Genomic DNA, 12,880 nt, shown 5'->3' with positions numbered 1-12,880 from the left:
TACGTGAAACCTGTTTTTGGAGAAAAAGGGAGAAAACCAAGAGAAGAGAAGAGTCAGAGGAGAGAAAGCGGTAGAGTCCTTCGTCGATCAATCTAAGGTAAGGGTGTGACTAACTTTCTCTAATTCTAAGTGGTATAATTCTGAAAATTGAATTTAACAAGTTGTAGGTTGAAGTTTTGGGAATTTGGAAATTAGGTTTAGAAGTTGTAATTGGTGATTTTCTAAAGTAATGTTTTGGGTCAAGTTTTATATGATTTTGAGTGTCTTATCATGTATAGAAATGGTTAGACAAGTTTTGGAATCAAATTTGGGCATTGGGAAGTCAAAATTGGGATTTTGGGGTGAAAAATGGGTTTTTCCCGAGAGCTGCACAGTGACAGCATCTCCTGTTTCATGTTCTTGCGTCTTTTTCACACGTTTCCGTTTTGAACTGGGTTTTGGTGTAAACATGAAAGTTGTAGATAATTGTGTTAGCTTTCCAATGACTTTGGTTTGACTTGAAAATGATTTTTTGTTTTTGAGATATGATGAAAATACTCCAAGGAGGTCTTAGTGAAATTTTATGAAAATTCAGCCTAACAGTTTCTATGTTAATCCAAAACTTATGGAATAATTCCAATCCTCAAAACTAGAAGTACTAGGGGTTCAATTAAGGTGTTTAAGAGTATTTAACCTATGATTGATGAATTATTACATGAATGTATATGTTGATGAATATGATGTTATATGATGTTGTTCATGATTGATGAATTATTATGAATGTATATGTTGATGAATATGATGCTATATGAAGTTGAATTCTTATATGAATGTACATGTTGATAACTATGATGTTATATGATGTTATTAATGATTAATGTTTGATTTAAGTTGATGATTAAATGAGGTCTTCGTGCCAAGACTATTTATGTTGTTGAATTAAATCCTCTACGAAGTTTTGAATATTTATGTTGATTGAATTATGAAAGATAAATTGTTATTTATTCCATTTATGATTTTTAAGAAGTGTAGCATCCCGTTTGTGATGAATACTCTGATTATTTAAATGAAATTTTTATGTTGAGAAAATGGATGTTACAATCTTCATCTATTTATAATAATTTGTATCCAGATTTTTAAAAATTAAAATATTTTTCAGAATTTTGTAGAAATTTTTTTAAAAAAAAAATCTGACCTTTTTTTAAAATTTCGTAAAAAAATTATTTTTTTTCAAATTGAGACACTTTATAGTTAGGGGACTAAAATGAAATCCAAAAATAAGTTAAGGGACCAAAACATGTATTAAGCCTTCAATTTTTGCACACCCAAGATGGAAGAACAAAAAAACATCAAATATGAACAAGTTTATGTGTAGACTTCAGGTGTTTATTAGAACTTTATTTGGGTAGGCCAGACACATTCTTAAGACCGGAGTCAAAATATACTATGGTATAAGTGTTCCTTTAACGTAGTAGCGCCAATACCAGTGTTTACACCATATGTCATAGATTGAATCCAAATGAAGTCCTTTGGTTTCAGGCAACAAGAGTATAATAAAGAGGGTCATGACAACAATCCAAGCACTATGGAACAAGAAAGCACCATACTTCAAGTGACATAACATTGTCAAGAATGTCTGAGACAACACAAATATAGTTATGAATTGCACAGAAATAGCTATGCTTTGTCCAGTTGTTCTGATTTTCAAAGGAAAAATTTCACTTGGAATTATCCATAATAGAGGACCCCATGACCAACCAAAACCTGCAGAGTAGAAACACATCAACACTAATAACAATGTACCATTTCCCTTCGATATGCTACCTGTTCCATGAACACCAGTCGCCGTTGCCATCACAATAGCCACCGCAATCTTCAGAGCAATAGATAACACAAATTAGTAACATAATAAGATGCGCAATGCAAATTATGTGTATAATATAGTACTATCTCTAATTTCTAAACTAAATTTAGTGCTGAGAGAATTAAAGATAGAAAGAAATCTAGGTAGTATTAAGCTTACTTGACTGATAAGCATCTGAATGCCACCTATGATGAACAAGACTCTTCGACCAACCCGATCAACAATGGTTGAGAAGACGATGACTGAAACAATGTTAACAAGTCCAAGTATAATGTTACCAAGCAAAGCTGCTTCGTGACCAAAGCCAATCGATACAAAAAGGTTAGGTGCATAGAATGCAACCATGTTGATCCCCGTGAGTTGTTGAAAAAGCGGAATAGCAACTGCTATCACCAAGTGAGGTCGATATTGTCTCTCCAATATGGTCAAAAAAGGCTCTTGCTTCAAAGATTTTGCATATTGTGACTGTTTAACAAGTTCTTCTAACTCTGGTTCAACATTGTCTGAGCCTCTGATTTCATGCAAAGCTTTTCTGGCTTCATCTATCTTCCCACGCTCCACCAAACTGTTTGGTGTGTCGTATATAATTAAGGCGCCGATAGTGATCAATGCTGCTGGAACCACGGCTAAGCCAAGAGAGATTCGCCATCCCCAAGGGTGTTTTGCAGCGACAAAGTTTATGAACCCCGCAGCCACAACGCCAACTTGCATAAAAAAATTAAACCCTGTGCCTAATGCTCCTCGCCATTTTGGTGGAGCGATTTCCGAAAGGTACAATGGAGAAGCCTTAAATCAATCACCATACTTCAATAATGGTTGTATATTTACATAAAATTTTTGGAAATCATAAATGTCAAATTAGTCTCTAAAATTGAATATTGTCAATTAATTTAATCATTTCGCTAATCAATTCTATCAATAATTAGATATCATGACATCCAGTTTCATCAATTGAATTGATTGACAAACAACTAAATTGATTGGCGATCTTCAATTTCCAAACTAATTTGTTGATTCATAAACTTAGAAACCTACTGGTCAAAACTCTACAATTTGAAGATTCAAAATGGTAATCAATCATAAAATATTACACGGAATAACTCACTTGATTAGTGAAACCAATTCCAAAGCCGAGAAGTATTCGACCAATAATGAGCATAGTAATATTTTGAGCACCTCCAGTAATGGCACTACCCACAAGAAAGATGATACCCCCCAACATGATGGTGTTTCTACGTCCCAGTGTGGATGTGATTCGACTAGCTATTAGAGAAGCTACTAACCCAGCTAGATACAGTGAGGACGTGAATAATGTTAACATTTGACTATCATACACACAATATGTGTTTGATTCCGCTTTTGCAGCCTTCTCAAGGACTTCAGGAAAGAATTTTTCAAGGAATGGCATCATCGTAGTAACACCTCCTGAAATTTTAACATTTCCATCAAGAATTGAATTGGTTAGCTTAAACACCTTCAAAACCTTTACAATTATCTCGATGAAAATTAGTTTAAATAGCAATAAATGTATAATATATCATGCTTATATACTTGATGCTTTAGAAGGGGATAGCAGAAACATTTATAATGAAAGTTATAACATGAAAAAAAACCTGAAATTCCAAGGTCATATCCAAAAATGAGTCCACTAGATGCTGCAACAATGCAAGTGATGACAACTGAGAGTGTTATCTTGCTCTCAACATCCATTTCTGGTGCGTCTGCTTTGAGTCCTCCACCAGCCATGTTGAACCTTCTATGATGACGATCTTCTCAGGTTCTAAGCATTAGTAATGTTGCATAGCTGATTCTACTCACTGCAAGGATACTAATGATGAGCAAAGTGCGTAAGAAGTTTGGTCAAATATAGAGTCAACTCATTATTATTTACTAAAGATGCAATACAATGAATCTACACTCTTTTTTTGTACAAGTTTTCACTGTCGTTTTATAGTAGCCAATCTCCGTTGAAGAACATGTGAGACACTCAAGGTGTGTTCTCCTAACCCAATTTTCTTCTTACACAAGAGTCAGGATGGAACCCATACCACTTGCTTAAGAGACTTGAGTCTCTTCCCATTTAGACCAATTGGTCGATGAATCTACACACTATTTATAGTAAGACTTAATTCTATTCAAGAACCATTTCCATGTCTCTTGGACATTAATCTGATTCACAACATTATAAAATCTGACATTTACTAGTGTGAATCGGGTATCCTCTGCACACAACTGCAAAGACTAATATCTTGAGTCCGGTAATACCGAATGAGGTGGCAAAGCTCTCCCTCAAGAGGTTTAACATTATTGTATTCCTAAGGCTGAATTCGAATTCAAAACATTTGGTTAAGATAAAATGATCTTTTACCATCTCATCCAAGTTTTCTTGCGCGTTTCCCTTTTTTTTTAAAAAAAGATATTGTTTTATTGAATAGATGCAAGAAAGAAAAAAATCTTTCTTTTTATACATTATCAAAAATCTTTTTCTTTTTTTTGGCTGTTGTTCCCCCTGGGGATCAAACCCGGTATTCCCCAGGTACATCCTTGGAAGGAGCTCCTTGCCACTGAAGCCCAAACAACTAGATTATTATCAAAAATCAGATTACATATTTGTTTACACTGCATATCTATTGCATTGAATATTTACATTTATAATGCAAAAATATGTAACATTAAAACAACTTACATATTTGGTCAATTTTTTTTTTCTTGTAAATAAAAATTTCCTATTTATTAAAATGAGAACATAAATGATGGTTGTTGAAAGAGAGCAAATAAAGGTATGAGATTGTGAAACCGTGTTCTTCAACTACACAATGAAGTCTATTTTATATAAAATTAATGACAATAAATACAAACAATGACAAAAAAAAAAAATTATACGCTATCTTACTCTTAATTACATAATGTCCTCAGGATTTGCATGATCCTTTTTGCTTTTCAACAATAGTCTGATACCTCTTCCAGAAAATTAAATGCTAATAGGAAACTAACAATGTGTCTTACAGGCTCAGAGAAACAAAAAAAGAAAAAGGATAGAAAAAAAGTGGAAGGAGATTAAGAAAAAAAAGTTACTTTGTCTTCTAAAGTTTTAGGGGAAGAGAGAAAATTTAGGGGTTTGATCTTGTGGTTATTGGTCATTAGCTTTTTGACCTCTCGTAGACATACAAAGAAAATAGCTTATTTGATTTTTCTAGCTCCAGTTAAAAGTTTGGTTTACCTCAGAACCAGTCGTTTTTCAAAGAAAAATTTGTCTTAAAATAACTGACTATCTCAATATTTAATATAGAATTATTTATTCTTTAATTGTAACTTCTTTTAATTAATATCATTTTTTTTTAAAATTAATTCATATCACTTTTAACATTCTCAATTTAACATCTTTTACTTTAAATTTCATTTCATGATAACAGTAAATAAACAATAGAGTACTTTAATTAAAAATACTATTATTTCTATTTCATTTATACAATTTTTTTTTCAATATGTGTGAAATAATGACAAAGTAGATCATCAATTCATTTGAAAATTGAGAGTTGAGACGGACATAGTAAAAAAAAAAAACTAATAATAAAAGTTGAGTTTGACTTTTTTAACTACATTATTTGATTTATTTTTTATGCATGCACACCAAGATTTAACATGTGGTTCTTAAAGATCTACTCCACGAGACAGAACAACAAAAATCCTCAAACACCCTTCACACTATTTTTCTTACTTCTCTTTGATCTCATCTCAATCGCACGAAAATGACCTATATAGATATGGTATTAAAACGTGATGCTAACTCATGCCACTGAGATACTAGTCAAAAAGAAAATTATACATTGAAAACACCATTTTTTGAATTTATAGAAAAATGATAGGTTGACACATTTTTTATGTACCACACGTGTACACCCTCACGTGGAAGGGATATTTGTCATTTCACATCACACCATCACCTATTTTTGAATGAGTTTCACTATTTTTACCATATATCACAATTGTAGGTGAATGTCAAAGTGTATATGACACCTAAGATGGTTCATGTATAAATGTTTTTATTTTTATTTTTTTTGACTGCACAATTTTAAAAATATATATAATATATTTGTTTTCTTAACGAGAGTTCGAATGACACTTGTTAGCATTTTGCTTATGCTTACAACGCTAAGACCTCTGAATACAAGTTCAGTGGAAAACATAAATAACTGAATTATGTTAAAATCAACCATGTTGTTGCAGCATATTATGAAGTACGAATGCTACAACATTTTGCTTGTATCATATTTTGATACACATCAACTAGATTCACATGCAAATTGGGTAAAGGTTTAGGATTGAAAATTTGAAATTTTCAAAGGGAGAATTCGAAGAGAAGTGAATGCCGCATAATGGATAGGGCAACATTCAAAGTAGGGATGGCAATGGATACCCAATGGATAGGGTACTGCAATGTCCATCCTCATACCTGCATTTTTAAAAATTATTCGTACCCGTATCCTCGTGGGCAACAACTTTAGTGCCCTTCCCCATATCCTATGGGTATCTAAGTGTCCGTACCCGCACTTTAACTATGAAAAGACAATAAAAACATCACAATTGAAATAAAACTATGATTAAAATATTTTAAAATTAACTCATAAAATAATACGAAGATTGTTCGCTGATGATAAGCCTGGGACATTAAATTTGGTTAAGTTGTTCTCTCACTTCAATGTAATTGTGATGATTTGGATTGGAAGCATGTATAAAAAGTTAACGATTTTTAGAACGTGATAATCTCATTTACCAACCATTTCTATATCAATGATAAAACAAACTTACAAACTAATCAAATAACTACGTACTATCACCAAACATTTCCATATCTATGATTAAACAAACTTACAAACTAGATAATATAAAATTTATCTTGCCAAATGCAGTTTAAGTTACTTGGCTATGACAACTAACACCTAAAAAAGGTACTGTTTTAAGTAAATGAGGAGAGGCCATTTGTTTTACCTGTTTATCTATTTTACGTTATTATCAAAAAATACTATCTTATTTTTATTAAGAAGTAGAGTAAAATTGTGTTCATTTACAATGCAATAGATGATTTTAACCATATATTCCCTGATTTCACAAATTTTATGGCTTTCAATCTCTGTTTTTTCCCTAATCATAGAGACCTAAGCTCACTGCACTAAAAACAACGGAAAATCCAAGTCCCAACATATGAGTATCAAAACTGTACGTGATTATACTGACAGTGTATCAAATTGTCAGCTCAAAGATTAATTTTTATACACTCAGTATAATAATCTAGGAAAAAATATCATACTATACGAAATCTAGAGTCAAAAATATCATACTATACGAAATCTAGAGTCAAATGAAATCGATTTGACGACTGTTGATGGAAATAATCAATGGAGTAAACAGTCCAAATCACTTCATTAAGCAAGCACGGAAGAAAACACATGATTATGAACAAACAACCAATTAGCAATGGTCCTTTTTGGTCAAGATATTAATCAAGGAACCTAAAAGGCAAATTCCCAAAACCCAGAAATACAAGGTCAAATAATATTAATAACACATCCCCACTAAAAATTAATTAAAACCAAAACAAAGAACAGTATATGAAATAAGTTAGACCTAACAAATTATACCAGCGCAATGCTGCTCTCGCCACCAGGCGGCTTCCGTACACCTCCTAGATAGTCTCTAGACTCCGCCTTCCCATCAGCAAAGATGTTACTCCCACTTATCTCTCGAAGTTTTGCCCCACTCAATGATTTCTCAGCAGCCAAAGGTGGAGAGTCGCCTTTAAATATGTTGTTTCCTGACAGTTCTGCAAATTTCTGGTTAAGAATCTTCTTTGCTGTTTTCAGAACAGGTTCCCCTGTTGTTGCATCTTGATCTCCATCACCCTAATCAAGGTAACAACAACACAATAAATGGTATATCATATAAAACACGCAAAAACTGACAAATGCTACATAAAAACATTACTTATATGCATTATGCTTGAACACGATCTATTTTCAAAATATTTTGCATCATTCATTCCATGATGCAATAACTATAGCATTTCTTTAGGGTGAAATCATTATGTGCATTGTGTTTGCCTAAACAAAGTACCATATGAACTCTATTTGCACAAAGACAAGTTACTGAAATATGATCCAAATTTTAAAATTAAGGGTGATAGAGAGATAAAAATTTGAAAGTAATCACCCAAAACAATTCAGGTTAGCAACTTATAGTGATGCGTACATGGCTTTCTCCAAGGCCTATGCTCCCTTTCAACTCCAGTATGCGAGGAGTAATTGGCCGAGGTTTGATTTCTGGTGGTGGAGCAAATATGTCATGACCACTAAGCTCCTTGCACTTTGCATCAGAAAGCTGCTTGTTCAACTTATTGTCTTCACTTTCCATAGTTCCACTGAGCTCACGCTGCTTGGCCACCTCAGGCAAGGAAGCAGGCTTTTTTGGCGAAACACTCTCTTCCTCGCCAAAGGAGATATGACTGATTCCAGCAATAGCTTGCTGCAATTTTCATCAGCATACAATTCGAATACAAGTTAGCAGAAATCCATTGCAAAACAATGATAATCTGATAGATACAAATAAGTCAGAGTATCTGTTTTATTTTCCTCAAAAAAACACAATACCTGGTACATGCGAATTCCGGTTTTATTTGCTGAAGGGTTAGCACTGCCATCCTCTGGGGCCTCATCTTCTCCATTGGCTACAAATATTCCACTACCAGTAATCTCCTTCATCTTATACTCCGAACAAGGCTTTCTGGAAATTCAACACCAAAACAAATTCAGAAGCCACACAAAATAGACAAAAAACATCAAGCAAAACCGTTTTAGGATTTTATGTTCAGTCTATAAATGATACAAAATTGAGTTAGAATCCACCGCACACTAGTCTAGAAACACATATGAAAGCAGTTAATAAAACAGCAGCGCATATTAAACTAAAAGGCTGAAGTATGTATGTTCGGATTCGTGGTGAGTATGACAGAATCATAATGTGAAACTCACCTCCAATCCAATCATGCATACAGTTTAAAATACGGATGGTAGAACAATATCATCAATTATGAATCATTCCATACAAGCTCCAATATTTCGATGGGATTGAGGAATAATTATTATTATTATTATTATTATTATTGATGTCTCTTCATTCTGAGAAAATACATAGTTGGGAGTGTCATAGTGTGATTGACATGCCCCCAATAATTTAAAGAGCAGTGCTATACAGCATGACATCCTTCCCACACGACAAGCACGACAAACAATTAACATGCAATTTACTTTGTAAAAACAATGTCAAAACACCAAATACTCCACAGCAACGGCCTACATGCCTTTTTATTACAAATTCTAAAGCATTAATAATAAAATAAGATAAATACTATCTTTAGTCAAAAAAAAAAGAAGATGAATACTGGTAGTATTAGACAAGCAAAATACACTCAGTATATGTTTTGGAGATGCACAATTCACCACCACAGGATACTTAATTTGTGATTTCTTTTTGCAAAAGTGCATCATTAATTTAATGGGTCATTTTGCTTCAAAAATAAATTAAGAGAGCCGGATCAAATGACCTTCGTGGAAATTCAACGAAAAAAAATGTCGTGCATAGTAGTATTTCCCATGTGATGCTTATTTTTTTGCTAATAAAACTATATGTTATACTAATATAATAACTGGATTTCTTATTTCTATTTATATAAGCAGCCCAATAATCCAAATGTGATTCCCTATTCTAAATGGTAAAAATGACATGAAATAATATTTAAACCATAGATCCCACTCATTTGAATTCAACAACTCAAACAAATTCCATATTGATTATTTACAGATCAATAATAACACAAACAAAACCTGAAACAACGGAACAAAAAAAAAAAAAGAAAAAAAAAAAGACCGTGACAGGTGTTTTATTTTGAAAATTGAAAATTTGAATTAGCTAAAAATAAGGAGATATAGATCTGACTCACCGTTTGTTTAAGCTTTCAACCTCTTCATCAGTAACCTGACCTCCAAACACCACCTTACTGATCCCATCCGACGGCTGAAAATTCACCAATCAACCAAGCAAAAAAAAAAAAAAAACATAAGCAATTGGGCTCAACCGGTTAATAAGTAACATTTACGAAATGTTACGTGAAATAATTTTTTGTCGGACTTAACTTACCTGATGAGAACGAGTGTTAGAAGAAGGAGGAGCTGGAGAATCATTGATTGGAGTTTCAGACCAAACAAGTAGATCTGCAGTTGAAGTGTGTGGTTTTCTCACCGGTGTGTTCCTCTCCATTTTCACACGCCAAAGAAGAAGAAGAAGAAGAAGAATGAAAGAGAGAAGATAGTGGGTTTTATTTTTAAAGAGTTTTGTTGAGTGGAGGAGTGTGGAGAGAGTAAAGAAAAGAATAGAATAGAATAGAATAGAACAAGTAGAAGCTAAGCTACTCTTCTTCTGTTTCAAATCAAAGCAAACAACAACAACAACTATAGCTAGTTATACTCATTACTCACTCACCCGTATATATAAATATTATTTATTTAATTAATCTACCCGTTACGTTATTTAATTTAATTTGAATAGTCCTATCATTTCCCACTTTTGATTTTGATTTTGATTTTTGAATATGAAAAACCGCCCCGGTAAATTAGTGTAGTATTTCGTAATCGTATAACTACTTTTAAGTTTGGACGGTAAAGCATGTGCGCCGCATGTACCGCCACATGTCGGTTGTTATGAGCATGTACCAATGTTTTTACTTTCTTGCCCTTAACGCAACAATTGTCAATATTTTACCTTTTTCGTTTTGTTTTTCTTTCCCTTTAATCTTCTCTTTTTGTGATCAACACAACTATTTTTCTCTCTTTGATTTAGTCAAAGATTAACCGCATAACCTAACTGCTGCTGATCAAAAGTGAAAAACATTGTTTTTTTTTTTTGGTACATTTGCAACATGGTTATGCAAAACCTTCAAACCACGAGAGGATTATTTCAAATCTTCATCTAGATTTTTTTTTTTGTTTTTTGAGAGAAAATCTTCATCTTGATGTCATTACTTGAGCATCCTATCAAAAATAGCAGCAGAGATAACTGGAACACTTGTTCCTTGCAAGTCTCAAACCCTATAAAATAGCCATAAGGCCACCAAAAATAAAAATTATTAAATGAGTTGGTTTTTCAGAATTCAGTAAGAAATGTAAAAGTCACCCTTATTTTTGCATATCCAATATGTGTTATCAAGACAAATCGAGTTTTTAAGAAATGTTGAGAGGGGCACAAGAAACTATTTCATAAAAAGTTCAAGCTCAAACAATGTTGACATTGATCGGTATATATTGTCCACCAATTAGATCATAACATCAACAATAAAGATACAATTTAAGCTAAACTTTATCAACTAGACCAACCTAAATTAAAATAAGAGAATAAAATATTATAGTATTTGTTCACTTTGGCATATAAAAGATTAGATAGACACTGCTTTTCCCTAGGTAAAAAGTTCTAATTGGAATGTACTAATCCTTAAACAAAAATTAATAATCTAATATCACTATTGAAAAGGCATGCCTGTTTAGTAGCAAGAAGAAATTAAAAAAGATAGATATACTCATTATATGAACTTGTTGGCAAATGGTAGTACTGTAACATAGTAGTGGGTTTTAAGAACAAAGAATAAATTCTTTGATCAGATATCTCGTGACACTCATGTGCAAAAGCCAAAAAGTCAAGACTTGCCAACTAATTTATTACTTTATATAATTTTATTCTATTCTTGGCAACTGGGGCATTTGATTCAATTCAATCAAGTGTGAGCTTTTCCCAGAATTGCGAGATTGAACTAGAATTCTCTTTTTTATATTTATAAATTTCATTGAAACCATTCGTGGGACACAAGCAAAAACCATGAAAAGCCTTCACGTGTGGGTAAATGGCCATCTCTCTCATCATTGTGATTCATAATTACCTGCTTGGTGTTCTTAGAGATGAAAGTTCCCTCCTCACATGTACCCAACAAGCTTTTCTTTTCAATCTTTAAATTTATTAGTATTAAAAGGAAAAACATTGGTGTTAAACAAAACAATAGTTGCAAGAAATTATAAATCTCAGTGGATTGTGAGAATGCAACGGCATCAAACCCAACAATAGTTATCTGTTAGAAGAAAGCAAAATCCAACAACCGGTTGCAAGCAGTCACCAATTACGGGATATTTCAAATTTTAAAATTCATATGCGGCTCAATTACGAAAGCAACCTTCCCAAGTTATGATCCATATATTTCTCACCGGCTTCAATATGTAAGAAGGTCCCCGTAAATGTGCATGTTTTTTGTTTTCTTACATGTATTTTTTTTTTTTTTTCTAAAATAAACTTTGTAAGTTGTTAACTTTTTAGTTTTAGTCCTTAATGTTAACTTTGTTAAAAAAAATGTGTTGTTGATAAACGGAGATACACGTGGCGAAAGCTGAGTTGATGTTGAAAGACCAAAATCAAAAATCCAAATTTACATAGGGACAAAATTGAAAAACATAAACATCAAAATTTAAAATTTAAAAACTATATCTTCATCCCTCTATTTTCTCTTGTTCATCTCCCTACCAATTTCTTCATCTCCTTAAAAATGGAAGTTGAATGAAATTTAAAAAACCTAAACTCCAATTTCTTCATCTGTCAGACTCACCAAAACAAACTATATCTTCTTTCTTCAAATTCATATGCTATCTTTTATTTATCATCATATTACATGTCCTTCTGATTAATTAATATCCACGAAGATTCATGACTCCATTACCCACTAGAAACATATCCCAACTACCTACAAAATATTGCAGTTATTCACCCACCAACAAGTAAGTGACTCCAATGCAGCAGTCATCTCTAAAGATCATCACCACAACAAAATAGACTCACACCAACCCCAGCTTGAAAACTATAAACAGATGCTCCATGTGCATATTTTACTTTGTTACTTTGTAGCTACAAGAGCCTATTTCATTTTCAATGAAGATTCATTCATTCTTTCTA

At 32.7% G+C, this 12,880-nt stretch overlaps 2 protein-coding genes across 2 annotated transcripts; both read right to left on the bottom strand.

Annotated features, from left to right (window-relative positions):
- Positions 1-1,291: 1,291 nt before the first annotated feature.
- Positions 1,292-3,980, bottom strand: LOC25489436 (sugar transport protein 5). The gene is made up of 4 exons (XM_024777896.2): positions 3,457-3,980; positions 2,949-3,268; positions 2,003-2,629; positions 1,292-1,852 (listed from the first exon to the last, which is right to left on the bottom strand). Exons 1-4 carry the CDS (start codon positions 3,587-3,589, stop codon positions 1,424-1,426), a joined length of 1,509 nt encoding a protein of 502 aa, XP_024633664.2. The 5' UTR covers positions 3,590-3,980; the 3' UTR covers positions 1,292-1,423.
- Positions 3,981-7,240: 3,260 nt separating this feature from the next.
- LOC25489435 (uncharacterized) lies at positions 7,241-10,355 on the bottom strand. Its single transcript, XM_013605421.3, has 5 exons — positions 10,034-10,355; positions 9,837-9,910; positions 8,488-8,620; positions 8,090-8,362; positions 7,241-7,743 (listed from the first exon to the last, which is right to left on the bottom strand). The coding sequence occupies exons 1-5, from the start codon at positions 10,151-10,153 to the stop codon at positions 7,477-7,479; spliced, it is 867 nt and encodes a 288-aa protein (XP_013460875.1). The 5' UTR covers positions 10,154-10,355; the 3' UTR covers positions 7,241-7,476.
- Positions 10,356-12,880: the final 2,525 nt, after the last annotated feature.

This window comes from Medicago truncatula, chromosome 3, assembly GCF_003473485.1.
Source record: "Medicago truncatula cultivar Jemalong A17 chromosome 3, MtrunA17r5.0-ANR, whole genome shotgun sequence".
NCBI classification, from domain to species: Eukaryota; Viridiplantae; Streptophyta; class Magnoliopsida; order Fabales; family Fabaceae; genus Medicago; species Medicago truncatula.
The sequence above is the reverse complement of the archived record's forward strand: the minus strand, read 5'-3'. Positions and strand labels throughout refer to the sequence as shown.